General features: G+C 42.1%; 1 protein-coding gene and 1 long non-coding RNA gene across 2 annotated transcripts; one reads left to right on the top strand and one right to left on the bottom strand.

The window, feature by feature from the left end:
* Positions 1–7,267: 7,267 nt before the first annotated feature.
* On the top strand, positions 7,268–20,287 carry LOC106587299 (SHC SH2 domain-binding protein 1). The gene is made up of 13 exons (XM_014175558.2): positions 7,268–7,631; positions 8,044–8,223; positions 8,397–8,512; positions 8,796–9,004; positions 11,471–11,566; positions 12,308–12,538; positions 13,109–13,286; positions 13,727–13,847; positions 16,975–17,106; positions 17,372–17,490; positions 17,641–17,727; positions 18,168–18,309; positions 19,532–20,287. Exons 1-13 carry the CDS (start codon positions 7,445–7,447, stop codon positions 19,822–19,824), a joined length of 2,091 nt encoding a protein of 696 aa, XP_014031033.1. The 5' UTR covers positions 7,268–7,444; the 3' UTR covers positions 19,825–20,287.
* On the bottom strand, positions 9,569–10,842 carry LOC106587303 (uncharacterized). The gene is made up of 2 exons (XR_001324408.2): positions 10,647–10,842; positions 9,569–9,972 (listed from the first exon to the last, which is right to left on the bottom strand). It is a non-coding gene; the product is annotated as an uncharacterized lncRNA (long non-coding RNA).
* Positions 20,288–21,034: the final 747 nt, after the last annotated feature.

The following is a 21,034-nucleotide window of genomic DNA, read 5'->3' as shown; positions in this document are numbered from 1 at the left end:
GGTTGTTTTGCAGTGCTTGTGAGAACTGAAAAAATTGGACATATGATTCCTATCTCCTATGTCTGTTTGATCAGATAGTATATAAAGACAGCGAAATAAAGATTAGAATAGTTCATTCCTTACACCACATTTGAAGGCTAATGGGTGTTCTGTATTTCTTTCTAAACATAATTTTAGCTGTTAGAAAATATGAATTTCCAAGGCAAAAATAAATTATAATGTAATGTCTGAAAGGTATTCTCATCTAATTTCATATTAATATTAACATTGTGGCTGGCTTTGCAAAGTTGTGTCAAATACTAATTCTATACTAAACAAAAGTATAAACACAACATGCAACAACTTCAAAGATTTTACTCAGTTACAGTTCATAAGGAAATCGTCTATGGATTTCACATGACTAGGAATAGAGACATGCATCTGTTAGTCACAGATACCTTAATAAAGGTAAATCAAATCAAATCGTATTTGTCACATGCGCGGAATACAACAGGTGTAGACCTTACTGTGAAATGCTTACTTCCAAGCCCTTAACCAACAATGCAGTTTTAAGAAAATCCCTAAAAAAGCAAGATAAGAATAACAAATAATTAAAAAGCAACAGTATATAACAATAGCGGGGCTATATACAGTGGGTACCAGTACAGACTCAATGTGTCAATGTCCGAGGGGCACTGGTGTCAAGGTAATTGAGGTAATTATGTACATGTAGGTAGAGTTTGCCGTGCGGTAGCAGAGAGAACAGTCTATGACTAGGGTGGCTGGAGTCTTTGACCATTTTTAGGGCCTTCCTCTGACACCGCCTGGTATAGAGGTCCTAGATGGCAGGAAGCTTGGCCCCAGTGACGATCTGGGCCATACGCACTACCCTTTGTAGTGCCTTGCGGTTGGAGGCCGAGCAGTTGCCATACCAACCCGTCAGGATGCTCTCAATGGTGCAGCTGTAAAACCTTTTGAGGATCTGACGACCCATGCCAAATCTTTTCAGTCTCCAGTTTTGTTGTGCCCTCTTCACAACTGTCTTGGTGTGCTTGGACCATGTTAGTTTGTTGGTGATGTGGACACCAAGGAACTTGAAGCTCTCAACCTGCTCCACTACAGCCCCGTCAATGAGAATGGGGGCGTGCTCGGTCCTCCTTTTCCTGTAGTCCACAATCATCTCCTTTGTCTTGATCACATTGAGGGAGAGGTTGTTGTCCTTGCACCACACGGTCAGGTCTCTGACCTTCTCCCTATAGGCTGTCTCAAAAGGGCAGTGTGGAGTGCAATAGAGATTGCATCATCTGTGGATCTGTTGGTGCGGTATGCAAATTGGAGTAGGTCTAGGGTTTCTGGGATAATGGTGTTGTGAGCCATGACCAGCCTTTCAAAGCATTTCATGGCTACAGACGTGAGTGCTACGGGTCGGTAGTCATTTAGGCAGATTACCTTAGTGTTCTTAGGTACAGGGACTATGGTGGTCTGCTTGAAACATGTTGGTATAACAGACTCAGACAGGGAGAGGTTGAAAATGTCAGTGAAGACACTTGCCAGTTGGTCAGCGCATGCTCGGAGTACATGTCCTGGTAATCCATCTGATCCTGTGAATGTTGACCTGTTTAAAGGTCTTACTCATATCGGCTGTGGAGAATGTGATCACACAGTTGTCCGGAACAGCTGATGCTCTCATGCATGTTTCAGTGTTTCTTGCCTCAAAGCGAGCATGGACGTTATTTAGCTTGTCTGGTTGGCTCGTGTCATTGGGCAGCTCTCGGCTGCTCTTCCCTTTGTTGTCTGTAATAGTTTGCAAGTCCTGCCACATCCGACGAGCGTTGGCGCCGGTGTAGTACGATTCGATCTTAGTCCTGTATTGATGCTTTGCCTATTTGATGGTTCGTCGGAGGGCATAGCGGGATTTCTTATAAGCTTCCGGGTTAGAGTCCCGCTCCTTGAAAGCGGCAGCTCTACCCTTTAGCTCAGTGCGAATGTTGCCTGTAATCCATGGCCTCTGGTTTGGGTATGTACGTACAGTCACTGTGGGGACGACGTCCTCAATGCACTTATTGGTAAAGCCAGTGACTGATGTGGCGTACTCCTCAATGCCATCGGAAGAATCCCAGAACATATTCCAGTCTGCTAGCAAAACAGTCCTGTAGTTTAGCATCTGCTTCATCTGACCACTTATTTATAGACCAAGTCACTGGTGCTTCCTGTGGTAGGGGCGTGGATCAGAAAACCAGTCAGTATCTGGTGTGACCACCATTTGCCTCTTGCAGCATGACATTTCCTTCGCATAGAGTTGATCAGGCTGTTGATTGTGACCTGTGGAATATTGTGCCACTCCTCTTCAATGTCTGTGCGAAGTTTCTGGATATTGGCAGGAACTGGAACTTGCTGTGGTACATGTCGATCCAGAGCATCCCAAACATGCTAAATGTGTGACATGCTTGGTGAGTATGCAAGCCATGGAAGAACTGGGACATTTTCAGCTTCGAGGAATTGTGTACAGATCCTTGCGACATGGGACCCTGCATTATCATTCTGAAACATGAGCTGATGGAGGCGGGTGAATGGCACGACAATGGGCCCCAGGATCTCGTCACAGTATCTCTGTGCATTCAAATTGCCATCGATAAAATGCAATTGTGTTCATTGTCCGTAGCTTATGCCTGCCCATTACATAACCCCACTGCCACCATGGGGCACACTGTTCACAACGTTAACATCATCAAAATGCTCGCCCACTCGACACCATACACGTGATCTGCCAAATTCTCTAAAACGACGTTTGAGGTAGCTTATGGTAGAGAAATTAACATTCAATCATCTGGCAAAAGCTCTGTTGGAAGTTCCTGCAGTCAGCATGCTCCTTCAACTTGAGTCATCTGTGGCATTGTGTTGTGTGACCAAACTGCACATTTTAGGGTGGCCTTTTATTGTCCCCAGCACAATGTGCACCTGTGTAATGATCATGTTGTTTAATCAGTTTCTTGATATGCCATACCTGTCAGATGGATAGATTATCTTGGCAAAGGAGAATGCTCACTAACAGGAATGTAAACAAATTTGGGGACTTCATTTGAGAGAAATAAGCTTTTTGTGTATATGGAACATTTCTGGGATTTTGTATTTCAGCTCATGAAATTTAGGACCAACACTTTACATGTTGAGTTTTTATTTCTGTTCAGTGTAGATTAATTTGTGTTCTCCACATAAGGTGACACAAGTGCCTGGTAAATTACAGTATTTTCTATACTTAGTGACATTGTGGACATTGATGTACAGAAACTTTGGCTTATGGACCAGCTTCAGACTGGAACTCAGGAGGACCATTGCAGCTTTCATCTATGTACTACTGAGTGCACAGAGACAGGTTGACTTTTTTCGAACGAGTAAAAAACAAGGGGGCTAGAGTGGACTGTTTTGACCTGACATGGTGACCAGTGGTCTAGTGCTATTTTTTTAGGTACCGGAGCGAATCTTGTATTTTTTTTTTATGTCATCATTTCTCAATTAACCGACATGTAGCCTACTGTATAATTGCATTCAAGAATATACATACTATGCATCCTCCTAATTGCAGATTGCCTATGCTTACACATAGTGGCTCAAATATGCCTTATTTGGTGCTTTTATAAAATCCGAAAACACCAAATTAGGCCTACCTTATTATAAATTAGGTCAGTGGTAGGCAACTAGATTCAGCTGTGGGACGGATGGTCAGGTCGGAACATAATGATAATAACTTGTACACTGCAAATTGTATTTGAAAATAATAATTTCATAACTTGATTACACTGAGACACAATCACATTTGTCTCTTTTGTTATTTGTGGGAATACTTTGGAAACGACACTACACAGCACTACACCACTGATGGTGACCGACATGAAGCAACTTAAGAGCAAAATATATAAAATTGTCATATCGTTGACAGAACTGCAAGCAGCAATGAAAAGTACAATTTTGACAGATGACTCTGAGTACACTCTAAGAAATGTGTTTGGATGACCCAACTGCTGGGTTACAGGCATTGGGCAACTTAGCGGGGTTGTTTTCTTGAGAAAATAGCAAAGTTGGGTTGTTGATGCTGTGTTATTATTGAGATATGATCCAGCGGGTCAGATCAGAAGGTAGGCATAGCTTAGTAGGGGCGTTGCTTTCAGATATTGTTATTTTTGGCTACCTGTGAGAGTAAATGTCATTCCTGTTCCTCTGTTCTGTTGTATTGTTAGCACATGAAAAATTGTTAGCACTAACTTCTGTCCCTCTACTTCTCTCTCGCTACCCCCTCCTCCATTCCTATCGCATAACTTCAAAGAAAATTACATTTCAGACAGTTTTGAAGCTTTTATGAGGCTTACAGAAGTGTATATGTTCCAATGTTGGGATAGTTACCACTTTATTACAATATGTAATAAATAATCTAAATATTATTCATATTATATTATAACATGTAATATGCAAAAATATATAAGGAACATTTAAAATTGCAGTGTACTATCTTAACATCTGATACAATACAACAGAACAGATTAACAGGAATTACATTTACTCTCATGGGTGGCCCAAAATAACTGTCTGAAAGCCATGCCTCCTGAAAATAACCTAAGGATTACATTATAAAATACCCAGCTGCTGAGTCAACCCAGCATGAAAGTGAATATAACCCAACTGATAGTTAAATTAACCCATGTTTGGGTAATCTGAACAACCCAGCCAGTTGAGTTATTCACGCAACCCAACTGTCTGGGTAAAAATAACCCAGCTTGTGCTCTGTCCAGTATTTACCCTGCACTGGGCTACCAAAAATAGAATAAATAATTGGGTTGTTTCTAACCCAGCATTTTTTTGAGTGTAGGCTACGTGGGCATGCTGTCAGGAGGCTGAAGCGGCCTAAATGACAGTCCATCTGTGAACACCCACAGAACATGTGTTCCTTACACATTAAGGTCTCAAAAAACAATAATTAACACTTAACATACTCAAATATTCTCACAAGGGTTTAAAATTCTCAAGAAAATAGATATGAACATTCAATCTTTCAACTCAAAAGGCCCCTATTTGCCTCCTTACTGAGGATTTCTTTTCTGCATCACCAGCAAGTTCACTTTACCCCTTTTGAAATAAAATCAATCTTTGATAATACTGTAATGTATTTGATAATAAATATGAATTGAACAATTAATCTGCCTCTTGAAAATGTTTCTGCTGACACCTACTGGACAGAAGTATGAACTTCAGGGACTAGGGCTGCATCTGACAAGGCCTTGCACTGGGCCTACTAAAGCACAGCAACATAAGCCTTTCACTATATAAACACATCCCATGAAAATATCCCACAAACTCGTCATAAACAGTCGTAAACAACTAGGTGTGTAGTTTGTAGGTCAACTTCTAATAATGATTTATGACTGTCTGTGGTTGAGGGCTATAATACTGTCAATTAACAAAAACCTAGCTAGTGAAGTCGACAGTGCTGCTTACCTTCATGCTCAGATTCTATCCCAAATAATAACGATAGAGGACAGTATTTCCTTTTTCAATCCTGCTCTGACAGTGGTAGTTTAGCTACATCGTGAAATGGGCCTCATACACAGTCACTGGACTCAAATTGTCAAAAATTCAAGTCAGGTATTTTTTTACCAACTATTTTTATATATTATATGTTTAACTTTATAACCGGACAGTTGTAGTATGCTATTTGTGAATGTGAATATTATTTTATTATAACTAATAGCTAGGTCTATATATTTAATTTGTGTGAGACATTATAATCAAGTCCAAAGGATGTTGCAATTTTGATAGTTCAGATTTTCCTTAGATTGGTACTTATACAATAACACAACATGCACCTTACACATAACACATTTATTACTGAAATCATTGTTTCATTTCTGATGCAAATGCTTGCTGGCTTGACAAGTTCACAAGATCATACAAACAGAGATGTCCATTTGTTATCCTGTGGTCCTCTGTATGTTGTTACCCAGTCATCAGATTATATGTGCTCAGCCAACATGAAAAATAGCATGTGACAAGCTACGTGTCAGAATAGCCACCATGTTTATCATGTAGATGCTGATTTATACCACAGTCAACAACATGCTTGACAATAAAACAATCCTCTAATAATGCTCAGTGTAAACAGACATTTTCCAATAGTGAATGAATGTAAATCCACAGTTTGAATTGAATGTTATTTATAGTGACCTGGCCAGTTTGATGTACCTGATTAGGTTGATGGATTAAGACTGAGATGCTGATGGACAGGTATAATCAGGAGGTTGACACCATATTGCTCTGACTAGGATCAGGACGTCACCAGTCACCACTGTCCATCTCATTTTAAAGACTTATTCTTGACATCCCCCACTCTCCCCCCACCCCCCTTCTCATTCTGCTCTTTCTTACTCATTCCTTCCATCTGTGCACTGTCCCTCTGAAACGACATCACTGACTCACTATTACCTCAGTCAGGACTACTGCTTGGTGTGTAAAACACTGCCCAGAAACAATGACTGTATTCCCACTCCACCACTGAAAAGGATGCTGTCAGCAGTAGGCTACCACTTGAACGTGAAAAATGTTAAAGGGGTACTTTGGAATTTTGGTAATAAAGCCCTTTATCTACTTTCCCAGAGTCAGATGAACTTGTGGATACACTTGTTATGTTATGTGCATTTTGAAGGAAGTTGCTAACTAGCGCAATGACTTGAAGTCTATGGTATCTGCTAGCATGCTAGTAGATACCCTTCCAGTCATTGTGCTAACGCTAGTTAGCATTGGCTCACGAAACTACCTCTAACTTCCTTCGTACTGGACACAGAGGCAATAAAATGGTATCCACGAGTTCATCTGACTCTGGGGAAGTAGATAAAGGGCATCATTGCCGAAATCCCAAAGTATCCCTTTAAGGCTTTTATCTCGGTCAAGGATATCTCTCTCTCCTCTCTATCTTTATATCTCTTTCTCCCCCTCTATCTCTCTCTCTTTATTATTTTTGTTCTGCATCTCAATAGTCAAAGTGCGTTCCTCAACTTCCTCCGGAGGCTCCCATATGCACTGGTCTGAATAAACAATAGAACAGGTCAAAGGTATAGGGAAGACCAGGCATTTCCTTTGTATATAAATGTCTCTAATGTAATATATTATCAAAGATTCTTTACAATTTGTGATACATTTGCACTCATATGTAAAAAGGAAAAAAGAACTGGTTTACTATTGGGAACGCCTATCAATGGAACCACGCCAAACCTTTAGCCAACGGCAATGCTCATTGGTCGAGACTCCGTAAACCGGGGAAATTTTGAAATGAGCAATGTGAAAGTGCATTTCTTAGGAAAGGCACAGTTAGTTCGCTAACTCACCTGTCATTTTAGTGCTGGATTTCATTGTACATTCGGACCTCTGCTGTGCCTAGTTTGAAAGTTGTACATTGGCTGAAGAAGACGGTTGTTCATCTATGACGGAGCCTCAGCTTGAAGCAGGAGGAGACACGGCGGCCGATGGAATGATGTCGACAGCAGATTCAATTACTTCAAGTGAAAGTGGACAGAACAAGACAGACAAAGTGGATTTGGAGTCAAATGTCGAATTAGAAGAGGACGCCAGAGATTTTAATTTGCGACAAGAAGATGTTGTCAGACAAGGTTTTGTTTAACTATTGTTGCACATCTCAACCGTGCAGCTAGCCTAGCTAATAATGTTGGCAAGCTAACGTTCGTCAATTTACTTAGCTAGTTATCTAATGTTACTGTAACTAGCTAAACATGCAATGCCGCCAACTGTTGACTCATAACAGCAAATAAGGCTAGGTATATCTAATTTCATCTCTATTTGCTGTATTTCAAAGAACTGATAGAGAGAGAAAATGTATCAGTACCTATTCATGGAATTATTTCGTCTCCCCTTGATAAATACCTGCTGCTAGGCCATGCCAGATCAATAATTGATCATGAAGGATAGGGCAAAAGGGAAGGAAACCACGTTACACTATGCATCCAAGTAGTAAATTATGTAAATTATATATCAATCTAACTTATGCTTTATTTTCTAACACAGGACTTTTTCAGAATGAGGAGGATGACCGTGACAGCGGCACAGACTACTTCAACTCTGATATGGCTGGTACTCAGTTGCAACGTGATGAATGCGTAGGAGATGCATCCCTTCCTGACACCTTTCAGACAAATGAACTGCTTTATTACGAGAGATTCAAAGCCTATCAAGACTACATGCTAGGTATGTAACCTTACACATTCTTGCATAAATTCAGTTGTCAGGTTTACTGGCTAAAGAGGATGAAAGATGATTACACCAACCATATTGATCGATCTTCAAGGCTCCCAATGAAAAATCTAAACAAAGCTGACTTGAGGTGTTGTCTCAGATGCTGTCTGTGCTGTTTTGCACAGGTGATTGTAAAACATCAGAGGTGAAGGCCTTCACAGCTGACTACCTGGAGAAGGTTCTGGAGCCTTGTGACTGGCAGGCACAGTGGTGCACAGACGTTTTTGATGTGCTAGTGGAGGTAAGTCACTTCGACCTGAAAGATTTCCCAGCAAGAGACTTGTCTAAAGGAGCTGTGCTTTGTACACTGCATGAATGAATTGGAACAGTTGTACTCTGGATGCAGTTTTATAGGTAATCTGAATCCAGAGGTCTGGTTAAACAGTGAAACAGCTATTTTTTTCCAATGTTATACAGATGGTTGGATCTGATCAGAAGTAGTCAAACAGGGTAGCCTAACCATTTACCCTTGGAAAAATTGTCATATAAAGGTTACAACCTCATACTTGTGCCCCTTTCCTCAGGTGGTGGATGTGAACTGTAAGGAGCTGAAAGCCAAGGTGAAGCTGGTGGTGCCCCTGCAGTGTGAGACGAGAGGCTGCGAGCTCACAGAGGCAGCCATGAATACCCTCTTAGAGGCCACGCTGCACAAAGTGCCTCTGCAGGAGCTACATGTGGTGTTTGATGAGTCTGGGGACTTTGACCAGACTGCACTGGCACTTGAGCACCTCCGGTAAGTCCCTATTGTTAATAAAACTGCTGAGGTTTTTATTCAAAGGGCTGTTAAAGCCACAGTTATTCTTTCCATGTCAGATTAGAAAGCACCAGAAAAAGTTCCCAGGGCGATTTTTTCCCCCCCGCCATAATAATTATTGAAACAGGCCTCTTGTAGGACTTTGCATGGGGTGGAACTGATATTCCATTTTGCTGTGCCTGACTAACATCTCTTACTGTGTGTGTGTGTGTGTGTGTGTGTGTGTGTGTGTGTGTGTGTGTGAAAATGTATCCCTCTTGTCTTTTTGGCCGCTTGAACTTTAGAAGAACTTATTTTTTGGAGTGGTAAAAGCTGCAATATGTCAACTTTTTTTTACAAAAGCACTCAGAATAATGTCAATGGACAGGTAACTTCACCCCTACCTACATGTACACATTACCTCAACTAACCTGTATCTCCGCTAGAGATGAAACGATATGAACATTTCATATCATGGTTATAGTGACCACGGGTATCAGTATTATCGCGGTATTGTTAAAATGTGCTGGAAATGTTAATAATGTACTGATCCACACACTGAAATCATTTCACCAAGTTTTATATTGAAAACCAACAAATAGAATTAGCAGCACTATGCACTTTTTGTGCGCATAAACATTAAAATAATAACATTAACGATGGCACATGTGGCCATGAGGTAAAAGTTTCCCTAGTGCAGGTTTAAATGAACACAACCTTAGCAATCAAATAAACAAACAAACAAATAGAATTAGCAGCACTCACTTTGTAGTGAGGCACAGCAACCTTCATCAGCCTCAGAAAGCCAGGCCTCTCAACTTAATGAAAGGGCTGCAGTTAGGTCTTGAGCATTTTTTGATGTGGGTGCATAAGCAGCCTGCCTTTTTTAAATGCTTGCTCAGGTGTGTTACAACTGTAGATGAGGAGGGACCAGTAGCATCACTGGGTTTGCCTGCTGCACGCCCACTCTGTAAACAAGGGAATAGAAAATGTATTATTAATATTGGTGTTACGTTATTATTATTATTGTTCACACACAGTCTTTCTGTGTTGCATTTGAGAATGTGCAATGACCCCATGCACAATTTACATGAATACAAATGAGTCTTAAGAAGACAATGATAATTGCGATGAGCCCAACAATTGACATAAATACAGGATTCTTGTGTAGGAGTCTATAGTGTGTCTCCTGTTGGAACACTTTTACAACCAAGTCGACGTCTGCCGGATTGTAAATGACCAAAATATCTTGGTTGGGTGACTAAACTACATCAAATCAAATGTATTTATAAAGCCCTTCTTACATCAGCAGATGTCAAAGTGCTGTACAGAAACCTAGCCTAAAACCCCAAACAGCAAGCAATGCAGGTGTAGAAGCACCGTGGCTAGGAAAAACTCCCAAGAAAGGCCAGAACCTAGGAAGTCCTCTTCTGGCTGTACATAACTTGTGCAATGGGTGAATAGAGTCTGCAGACACACGATGCATTCAGCAGAACAACGTGTAGTGTTTTTTTCAAGAGTAGGTAACACTGAAAGCTTCAGTTTACATTATTGACAAGCTATTAGCAAGTTAAACAGACAAACCATGGCATTTTTCACCCATTCCGAAGTCCCCACATCATGCATTGAGGTAAAAGCTTACCTTGCATTCGCTATAAAGTAGTGGGTGTTGGTCACAAGTGTTGCCCACTTTCGCAGCAATTTTTTTTATTTGCATGTTCTGCAGACAGGGTGACCATCTTCGATTAAGTTCCCCTAAAACCCAAAATACGACCGCACTTCAGATTTGGTCCTCTTAGAAGGCTGAAAAATCTCCCGAGCGCTGTCACTGCCTTCCGCCATGCTTTCACACACAACAAAACCCACGTTGCATGCTGCGCCTGCGTCAGACTGTTGCTCACTCTGGTTGATGCTGGACAGTATTTACCGTGAGTTTTTCAAACCGTCGTAATCTAACACGGTTTTAATGATAATAAAAATTTGAAACGGTAATACTTATCGTCTGGAATTTTAACGTGGTTCATCGTGAAACCGGTAACCCTTTCATCCCTAACCCCCGCACATTGACTCGGGACCGGTACCCTGTATATAGTCTGGTTATTGTTATTTCGTTGTGTTACTTTCTATAATTTTTTACATTAGTTTATTTGGTAAATATTTTCTTAACTCTTGAACTGCACTGTTGGTTAAGGGCTTGTAAGTAAGCATTTCATGGCAAGGTCTACCATTGTTGTATTCGGCGCATGTGACAAAATTTGATTTGACAGACGAGACAGAACCGACATCACCCGTCACATTACAGCGGCAGAAAAAAAAATATGGACTAGTTCTTATGTGATACTAAATAACAGAAGGGTGTGTTCAAATTTCGTGGTGTGACAGACCGATAATACACTGGAGCAACTGGTTCTGCTTCTGTGCTGTGAAATCTCTTGTCTGAACTGTCTCAAACCTTTTTCTTCTTAGGTTTTTCTACAAACACATCTGGAGACAGTGGGACGAAGAGGAGGAGAATGATGACTTTGACTACTTTGTCAGATGTGTGGAGCCCCGCCTCAGGCTGTACGTGTAGAAGGGTAATAGTGGGGGGGGGGGGATGGGGAGATTAGTCAGTGTGTGGCACATTCTCATTTAGGCTGTATTGGTTCAGATCTGCCAATGACACGGCTAGCTTGAACCCATTATTTTAATGCCGCTATCAGAATGGCCATATGGCATAGGAACCTGTAGAGCATTGTAAATGAGTGCAGTTCAGGAACACTTGAGCAAGCTCTGTGTCTAATGGTTGGAGCTGGATATGTTCAAGGCTGTTAGTGAGAGGGTGCAGATTATTCCTTGGACACTAGATGGCAGTATGTTCCTGGGGATTGTGAGCATACTGTGGCGTCTCCTATTTTGTTTATGGGTGGAGAAGGGGTTTAACATATCTTATTGGCTTCAGCAGAAATCCACAAGCTTGTTAATGTTAGACCAATCAGCTCCTAATTTATACCAAGGACACTGTTGCCGATTTTGCTTTTAATAGACAAAGAATGTCTTTAACCCATTCATGACCGGCTCCTTAGATAGAATGGAGGGTGTCGATTCCTTCTCCAAATAATGGTTAAGAACATTTTCAAATGCCGGACAAGGCCATCAAACAAACAATATTGTGCTCTGAGCATCTCCTCTAAAGTTATCTGACCTTAACCTCTCGTTGCCCTCTGTTGCTGAACACTTTGTTCCCAACAGTCCTCATAATGCGATTGTGTTTTAAGGAAATCAAAATGAGTATTTCTCCCTCTGTGGCTGTCAACCCTGTAGGTTTTATGATATTCTGGAGGATCGGGTGCCTGCTGGACTTGTGGCAGAGTATTACTCTCTTTTGGCACGCTGCTCTCAGAAGTTCCATGAGTTTTCTAGCCTACGGAACGGCATCAGCAGCGACTCTGAGTCGGAGCTGGACAACGTGTCCATGGTGGAGGGCCTAAGGATGTACGAGCAGATGGAGGCTCTGAAGCGCAAACTCCGGATCATTGAGAACCCGCTGCTCAGGTAGCTGGCCAAGGGGACACGGGGTGGGAAGACTGAGAGGCGCTATCAGTGCCTCTGCAGAGTGTGTGAGGGAGTAGTTGTGTGACTGATGGAGTTGGTCTCCTAACAGAGGGAAAAATAGGAAGACGGCGTAAAGGCTATTGGATTCACCTCTGTCCCTGAGCTAGCATGTTTGACCTATACTGCCCCAGTTGAGCGCAAAACCTCTCACAGAATGGCACTACACTACAGTCCAATTCAATGCATCATATTCTGGTTAGAATACAACAGAGTGACAGCAGTTGAATTTAGAGTTACTACTAACGCACACTTGGTGGCACCTCAATTGGGGAGAACGGGCTCGTGGTAATGACTGGAGCGGAATCAATGGAATGGTATCAAACACATGGGTTTTCCAGGTGTTTGATGCCATTCCATTTGCTCCGTTCCGGCAATTATTCTCCCTTCAGCAGCCTCCCCTGGCCTATACTTTGAGACGCTATTGGAAAGTGGAGATGCAACCATTCTGCTTTGTCCAATGCTGTACCATTGTGTTCTTATACATAAATCTATTCTCTCCTGACACTGCAGGTATGTGCTGGGGTACAAGGTGAACTCAGGGCAGCAGTCGTGCAGGGCCAAGGGGCCTCGTGTCTCAGGTGGCCGGATGGTCCATGTCGTGTCTGTCTCCACTACAGTCAGCCAGCTGCAGAGCCTGATTGCAGACAAGCTAGGGCCCGAATTCTCAGGGGAAGAGTTTGAAGTACAGGTATGGCAAACAAATAAAATCTTTTTTTTTTATTTTTTATCCATGACATTTGTCCATTCTTAGGCATATTGTATTTTGTCAAATTTAAATTTGCCTAGGTTTCCATTTCAAATGGCCTGTTTAATGAGATGACCAGAGATGAAAACCAATGGTTAAGTTCTCTAACTATGTCACACTTGTGTATTGGTCTAATGCGCTGGGATTTGCTAAGGTGTGTGGGCTTTTTTTATTTGACCTCCCTAGTTCCTGTACACTGGCAATCCACCAGGATTTGTAGAAGCTGTGTCTGTTTGCCTGAATGCCTCGGCTCTAGTATCTTTGTATTCCACTGAGACGTTAGAAGCAGAAAACATGTGTTTTTGTGTCTTTCTTTGTTTAGTCATGAGCGCAGATCTGTGTTGTATAGACCGACCGTGTACTGGAACTGCTCTAAATGTTAGTTTTACAGTGAGCCCCTGCTGGCTGTGAGTGCCTGCTACGAGGGAGACGTGGTCATCGTCCTTCCAGGACACTACAATGTCACCAGCTCCATCAGTATCCCAGACTCCATATCAGTGGAAGGTAATGTTTCACATGTCTGCAAGCAGCCTTTATAATGGCAGGGTGCACTACTGCTGTATGTATGTACAGGTAACTGCCAGAGTAATGGAGAAACAACTCAATGAGGGATACAGAGTGTATTGAAAGTAGGTGCTTCCACACAGGCGGGGTTCCTGACTTAAAACAATGTAAACCATTTGCCATGGCCGTCTGTCACCAGATCTCAACCCAATTGAACACGTATGGGAGATTCCACCACCATCAACAAAACACCAAATTATGGAATTTCTTGTGGAAGAATGTTGCATCCCTCCAATAGAGTTCCAGACACTTGTAGAATTTATGACAAGGTGCATTGAAGCTGTTCCGGCTCGTGGTGGCCCAACACTCTATTGAGACATTGTGTTGTTTCCTTTATTTTGTCAGTTACCTGTATGCATCAGTGGAGGCTGCTGAGGGGGAGGACCGCTCATAATAATGTCTGGAATGGAATGGTATCAAACGCATGTTTGATACCATTCCATTCATTCCATTTCCAGCCATTATTATGAGGTGTCCTCCCCTCCACAGCCTGCACTGTTATGTATGTATCCTTTGTTGCTATTAGCCAGCCAGGGATGTTTCTTGCTGGATTCAGGTAATGAGAAGTATAATCTGGAAGCTTGGTATTGCGAAAATCCAGATTCCACTATCTGAATCCAGCAGGAGGCCTCTGATTTTCTGTTTTCCATTCATTGAAGTCTGATGTTCAGTCATTGCAAAAATGTCATTTTTAATATATATATATATATATATTTTTTTTTTAATGTGAGTTGTTCAACACATTTTGCAGGTTGTCTGAATCCTTCCATCCCTTTCTGTCACTAAAGAATCTGTTGCTATATCTGTGACTAATGTGCTGCTAAGTACTGTTATGGCCATGGAAGTTATTTTCATATTGAACACTTGTGTAAGTGTTTCAGATGAAATCAAGTGTTCACCAGCAGATTATACTTTTACGGTACTGGCTGTACTATGTGGTGGGTTAATGCTTGTCGAAGGTAAAACAACCACTCAATCTACAGCACATGGAGTGAAATGAACGTATAGCAGAGAGGATGTGGGATGTACAGAGGGAGCCCTCGGGAATAAAATAGAGATTGCTGGCGCAGTAAGCATTTCAACGGGGATGATATTAATGCATAGAGAAGGCTAGCGCGGGCGAGGAGAGGTCAGAGCAGAGGCGCCGTGTCAGTCTCTTTATGTAAATGCAGGGCCTGCCGAGTTGGATAGAGGGAGGGGAGGTTGGAGGGGCTGTTTACATGCGTCTGTTTCTATGTGCGTGCCCTCCTGTGGTGCTAGGAAACCCCTGAAAGCTGAGATAAAGAGGGTGTGGAAATAAGATGCGACGCTGCCTGGCACTGCACCACGACAGGAAAAGAGCAACTCAATTAGACCACCACTGGATTACCATAATAGAATTCTCCCTCCCACCAAAGAGCCTTTGATATTTAGAGGAGCAGGGCACACACAGGCGCTTATTGCTTTTTGGATATTGCTGTATCAAAGATGGATGGGGAAAAAATGCATATGATCTATCTTCATAATAAGTATTGCGAGAATTTCTGAAAGCGTGTTCCTGAGGAGACATTAGAATTCATTAGTGAGGAGGTTCAGTCAGTTAGCACTTGTTAAGAACAGACTGCATTCGTGATCTGCAATCAGTGCACCCGTTTTAGCGTTTTTGAAAATTAATTCTCTAAGCAGCAGCACATTTTTGCCAGTCATGAAGTCCACTGGGAATAGGGTTTTTCTCTCCTGGATGTGTGCATGGGCCTATGACTTTACCAATCGATATTCAGCCTTTGGCCTTTCCAATGGCAGAGTGTGGAACCTAGCCAGTGCTGTAGAATTGTTGGCCACATTGTGGAACACCTGTCTCCATGCCATCTGTCAAGGAACAGAGAATAATGAACCCTAGCCGTCAGAACACTGTCCATCACATTCTGCCTGCCTGCCTGGGATTGTGCTGAATCGCTACTTGTCATGTACACCACTGTGAGGTTGGAAGGAGTGTTCGGACCCAACACTGTGGCCATTGAGCCATGACCCAGTTGTCCCAGCTGTCAGCATGCAAAGATGGAGCAAATGCAATTTAATCTAAATGTATTATTTTTATGTCCAGTTGGTGAGGGGGGGGGGAATTAATACAGTAATAGAGTATTGCGCTATTGTTTTTGCAGAGTTTCTATCGATACTGTGACTCTATGTTTATATTATTGCTAGGTAGTTAATGTTAGCTAGCGCTAGTCGGCTGTACCTACGCCAAAACCTAATAGCTTATCATTCTATTCGCCATCTTTTTAAATGCTGAGCCAACATGTTTTCAGCACTTATCTCCATGACTGATCAAAATGCCTTTTTCATGGCTCTCTTGTCCCTCTGCCGCAGACATGCACTACCGGTCAAAAGTTTTAGAACACCTACTCATTCAAGGGTTTTTCAAAAAAAAAAAAAAAAATTCTGCATTGTAGAATAATAGTGAAGACATCAAACCTATGAAATAATACATATGGAATAATGTTTTAACCAAAAAAGTGTTAAACAAATCAAAATATATTTGAGATTCTTCAAATAGCCACCCTTGCCTTGATGACAGCTTTGCACAATCTTAGCATACTCTCAACCAGCTTTTCCAACAGTCCAACAAGGAGTTCCCACTTATGCTGAGCACTTGTTGGCTGCTTTTCCTTCACTCTGCGGTCCAACTCATCCCAAACCATCTCAATTGGGTTGAGGTCGGGTGATTGTGGAGGCCAGGTCATCTGATGCAGCACTCCATCACTCTCCTTGTTGGTCAAATAGCCCTTTCACAGCCTTGAGGTGTGTTTTGGGCCATTCTCCGGTTGAAAAGAAATGATAGTCCCACTAAGCGCAAACCAAATACTCAGGCCACAAATTTAATTAAACAATATACAACATTACTTCTTACTAGTAATGCATTTGTTTTAGAAGACTACAAAGCATGCTCTTCTGTTTTTTTGTGTGGGGGGGGGGGGGTAGAGCTGAGTGGCTGGTAGATTTTTAAATCTACCTGCTCTGGTGGCTGGTGGACCAAAAAGTAAATTTTAGGCCCTGATTTAGGCTAATAAATCTTCTTTCTTTTCAGGGTTCGGCCTACCTGATGAGGTGGTGATTGAGAAGAAGAACAAAGGGGACTCGTTTGTGGAGTCAACAGGAGCCGACGTGAAGGTCTCCAACATCAAGTTCATCCAGCACGACGCTATCGAAGGCATCCTCTGTGAGTCCTCTTAGTCCTTCTCCCAATGTGATGCTGCCTCTACATCTACCCTGCCCCCCAACTCTACCCATTGTCCTGCGTTAGTAATTCTGCCTAAGCTGCTGGCACTGCTTAACATCTGGCAACAGCAATATATCAATGACTTTCCAGGAGGAGAATGGAGTTATGGTCATACACGCATTCGGAATACTAGGATCTAGCTGGCCTCTTTATTTACCTCCTGGTGTCAATCTTCATCTTCATCTTATTTCCCTCTTGTCTCCAGGTGTACGTCAGGGTAAGCTGGAGATGGAGAACTGTGTCCTTCAGTGCGAGACGACAGGTGTCATTGTGCGGACGTCAGCCCACCTGACCATGAACATGTGTGACCTCTACGGCTCTAAGGTGAGAGGTCATTGACGCTCATCACTCTTTCACGGTGGCTTTTATTTTTTTATTAGTACAGATCTAGCTCTCATGTTAATCATTGTGTGTGTCTGAGGCCGTGTAGTAGCCTAGCTGTGTCTCTACATGCTGATAACTGTTGTGCTCTAGGGAGCTGGTGTGGAGATCTACCCTGGCAGTGTCTGCCGTATGGTGGGAAATGGCATACATCACTGCAAAGAAGGGATCCTGATCAAGGTGAGAGATTTGAAGTTCTACTGGTCATTTACCAATCGGTATATTACTGCTCCCAGCACAAGCACATCCAACCTCCATCTCTTCCTAGGTTCAGTTCAATTCTAAGCCTGTGGCATTATCTTCCCTCAACCGAAATTGAATTTAGTGGAGAAAGATGTTAAAATGCACACACACACCGCAAAAACAAATATGGACTTATTTCCCTTGTTACCTTCAGATGCGTTCCCGGGGTCTTATCTCATTCCCTGAGGCTAGAACGGTAGTGTGTTTATCGCTCCCTCACACAGAGCTTTCCTTCCTGTTGTCTCTCTGCTCAGTGTGTTGGACTTGGCCAGGACAACTTAAGCAGGAAGACTGATGTGATGACTCTGTTTATGCCTGTCTTTCCCCCTCTCTCTGTTGCTCATCTGTCAACCTCCTCCATCCCTTCAACCCCCCAGGACTTTGCCGATGAGCTGGACACCATGCCCAGGATCACCATGGTGAACAATGTGATCCACAACAACGAGGGATACGGAGTGATCCTGGTCAAACCTAGTGATGCTGTACCGGGCGAGGTTGCACAGGAAGACACTCCTACAGGTATGAACTAGTTCCAAAGCCTGGGGAAGTTTTCCTCAGGAATATGATTTAAAAAAATGTATAAAAAAATGGGTGGAGTACAACAGTCTAGATGGAAACTAGTGATGCATTGACACTTATCAAATCTATCACATATTTTGCATCGCTGGCGTTCCAAATCGAGTTTTGTCTTTATGAAAATTGAGATTTGAAACAAGCGAGCAAGCTTAAGATACAGAACTAACACCGCACAAGCTACTAGAACTTTCTTACATGGAAGGAAAAGAAACATGGACGAAACAAGGAAAAAACTGTAATGCCTCTGAGGGGAAATGTAATTACTACTTAGAGAATTTAATTTGAGCGTTGAGTACCAGCACTCCCATTCAAGCACATAATCCAATACTGAAGTTCCAATAGATTTCCATAGGTAGAATCAACAAGACAGGACTGTCACACGAGACACATCAATGGGTTTACTATCTCTGGAAGGCTGAGTTGGTTTCACTGGGAAGTTTGTGAGAAAATGTGCTTGACCTTCAGTCCAGGGCAGCTACAGAATAAAAGGTGCAGCTGAAGGTGGCATGGCTTAAAATACGTCTGGAGTGCTCTCTTCATCTCCCTCACGCTCCGATGTCCTCTAATGGAATATGCCTTATTGTTTAACCCCAGTACACAGGAATAAATACCTCTATCCCAGGCAGGAGAATGAGCGAAAGTGGCAGAAATTTGAACTTAAACAAATGAAATAAACAAAGCTATCTCTTCTCTTCAGATTACCCTTTAAAAATGTTATCTACAACATTCATGAATTTTGCGGAGACACTACTAAGCCAACAACTGGGTAGTAATTGTCATTTGCGTTGTTATTGAAAAGATGATGTCCATTATGGTGCTTTGTTATTTCCCCTCCGGAATTTGAAAAAAAGCTGTTAATAAAACATTTCTCAACACTCCATTCCCCACTTTAAACGTCGTAAAGAGGCTGCTCGCATTTGGATTTGAAAAGGTAAGAGCAAAGCAATTATCTACTATTGATCCCAAAGGGCAGTCTTTGTTAGAATACACTGTCAGTCTGATTTGAACAGAATATAGTAATGTTTCACAGGAAGGCGTGGTGTTTTCATACATGACAAATCCGAATGCCATGATGGAGAAGGAAGTGGAAGTGGTGGTATTAGGTCTGAATGTCACAGCGGGGTGTTAACAAGCCTGTCATGAACAGATTCACATTATTTTCCAGATGAGCAACTGGATATAGAAGGGAACGAGGACATGAAGGGTGAGGGGAAGATGCAGGTGGGTGTGGACGTGCAGCTCATCGTGGTGGACGACTGCTCTGTGAAGGAACCAGTCCCCTATTCGTCTTGTTACGTCGTACCTCCGGAGTTCACGGAGGGCAACGATGCCATCAAGAGGGAGCTGGGAGTGACCCAGGCAGATGACAACCTGCTCTCCCAGGAGATGTTTGTCTCCATACAGGACAACCAGTTCAGGAGAAACGGCATGGGCAGCTTCGGCACCTTCTTGTACTAACTGACCCGTCCTCCTGTTCTGTATTCCGTACATGCACAATCACACTTTTACTTTATTTATTCCAACCTCTTTGCTAAATTTTGCTGCACTGACTAGTGAGTGAGTATGTGTATTTTTAAACGCTTTTTAACATGGCTTTTTAATACAATTCTCATTTTAGTATACTGATATTGTGGAGACCTGAGTCTAATAAACGCAATTATTTCACTATGACTAATGATGAGACTCAAATGTCCTTCAAATGTTTTTCACTTTTTTGGGTGGATATTGTATGATGTCTTGTAATGGGTGTTAAGATGACACTGTTTGAAATTTATTTTTTTGTTGGGGGAAATCACATTGTCTTATTTTTGGAGTTATTATCTCACCCTCACCTGTAGTTCTGGTCATTTGTTTATCAAATGTTGCTGAAAACACTGTAAATATTCTAAATCATGAGCCAATAAAATGAGTATTTATGTAAGTTTTGATCTATTTGTTTTTTTACAACTGGACACAGGACATATGAGAGGGGGGAAATCTGGAAGGGTGCTTATTGGTTTTCTGGGCTTAAAGCTTCACCTTTTATAAGATGCTCACAATTGTTTAATTCCAGTTGATTAATTTCCTGGGGATTAAAGGGCTGGTAAAACCTCATTACACCACAGACAGTTTGATTAATTACCTAATCCAGCATGCCCCTGTGAAATACAACACATTGTACTGCCTCTTATGAGGTGTCCCATGCTGACCTCAATAGACCAATTTATTCCACAAATTCAAAACTGAATTAAATGGTGCCGGTAATCATTATTTCAGTGAAAGCATCTGCCCAATGATGGAAAAAAATGTATCTGGTGATGAGTACAGACTGACAAAAGTCCATATTTAGGTCAGCATTTGACTGGGAGAATAGAATAATTGGATGTGAAATGGTTTTGTTAAATTGAATGTTTTTACATACACATTTAATGGACCCACTAACAACCTAGCGATCGATCATTTCATAGTGTTTTGTGTATGGGGGGGGGGGAAAGCTTTAAGGGAATGTGCCGTGCCGAGGCGTTACTTTCCCCCCTCTGCTTATTCCCGGTAGGACTTGTTGCTAGTGAATGACTTGATCCTATCATAGCATATTTATAATTTCTGCATTAGGTGAAAGTTCCCTGGTTCGAATACCCGAGCCGACAAGGGGAACAATCTGTCTCTACCTGTGAGCATGGCACATAAC

The sequence above is a fragment of the Salmo salar genome, chromosome ssa26 (genome assembly GCF_905237065.1).
Source record: "Salmo salar chromosome ssa26, Ssal_v3.1, whole genome shotgun sequence".
Lineage (NCBI taxonomy): Eukaryota > Metazoa > Chordata > Actinopteri > Salmoniformes > Salmonidae > Salmo > Salmo salar.
The sequence above is the reverse complement of the archived record's forward strand: the minus strand, read 5'-3'. Positions and strand labels throughout refer to the sequence as shown.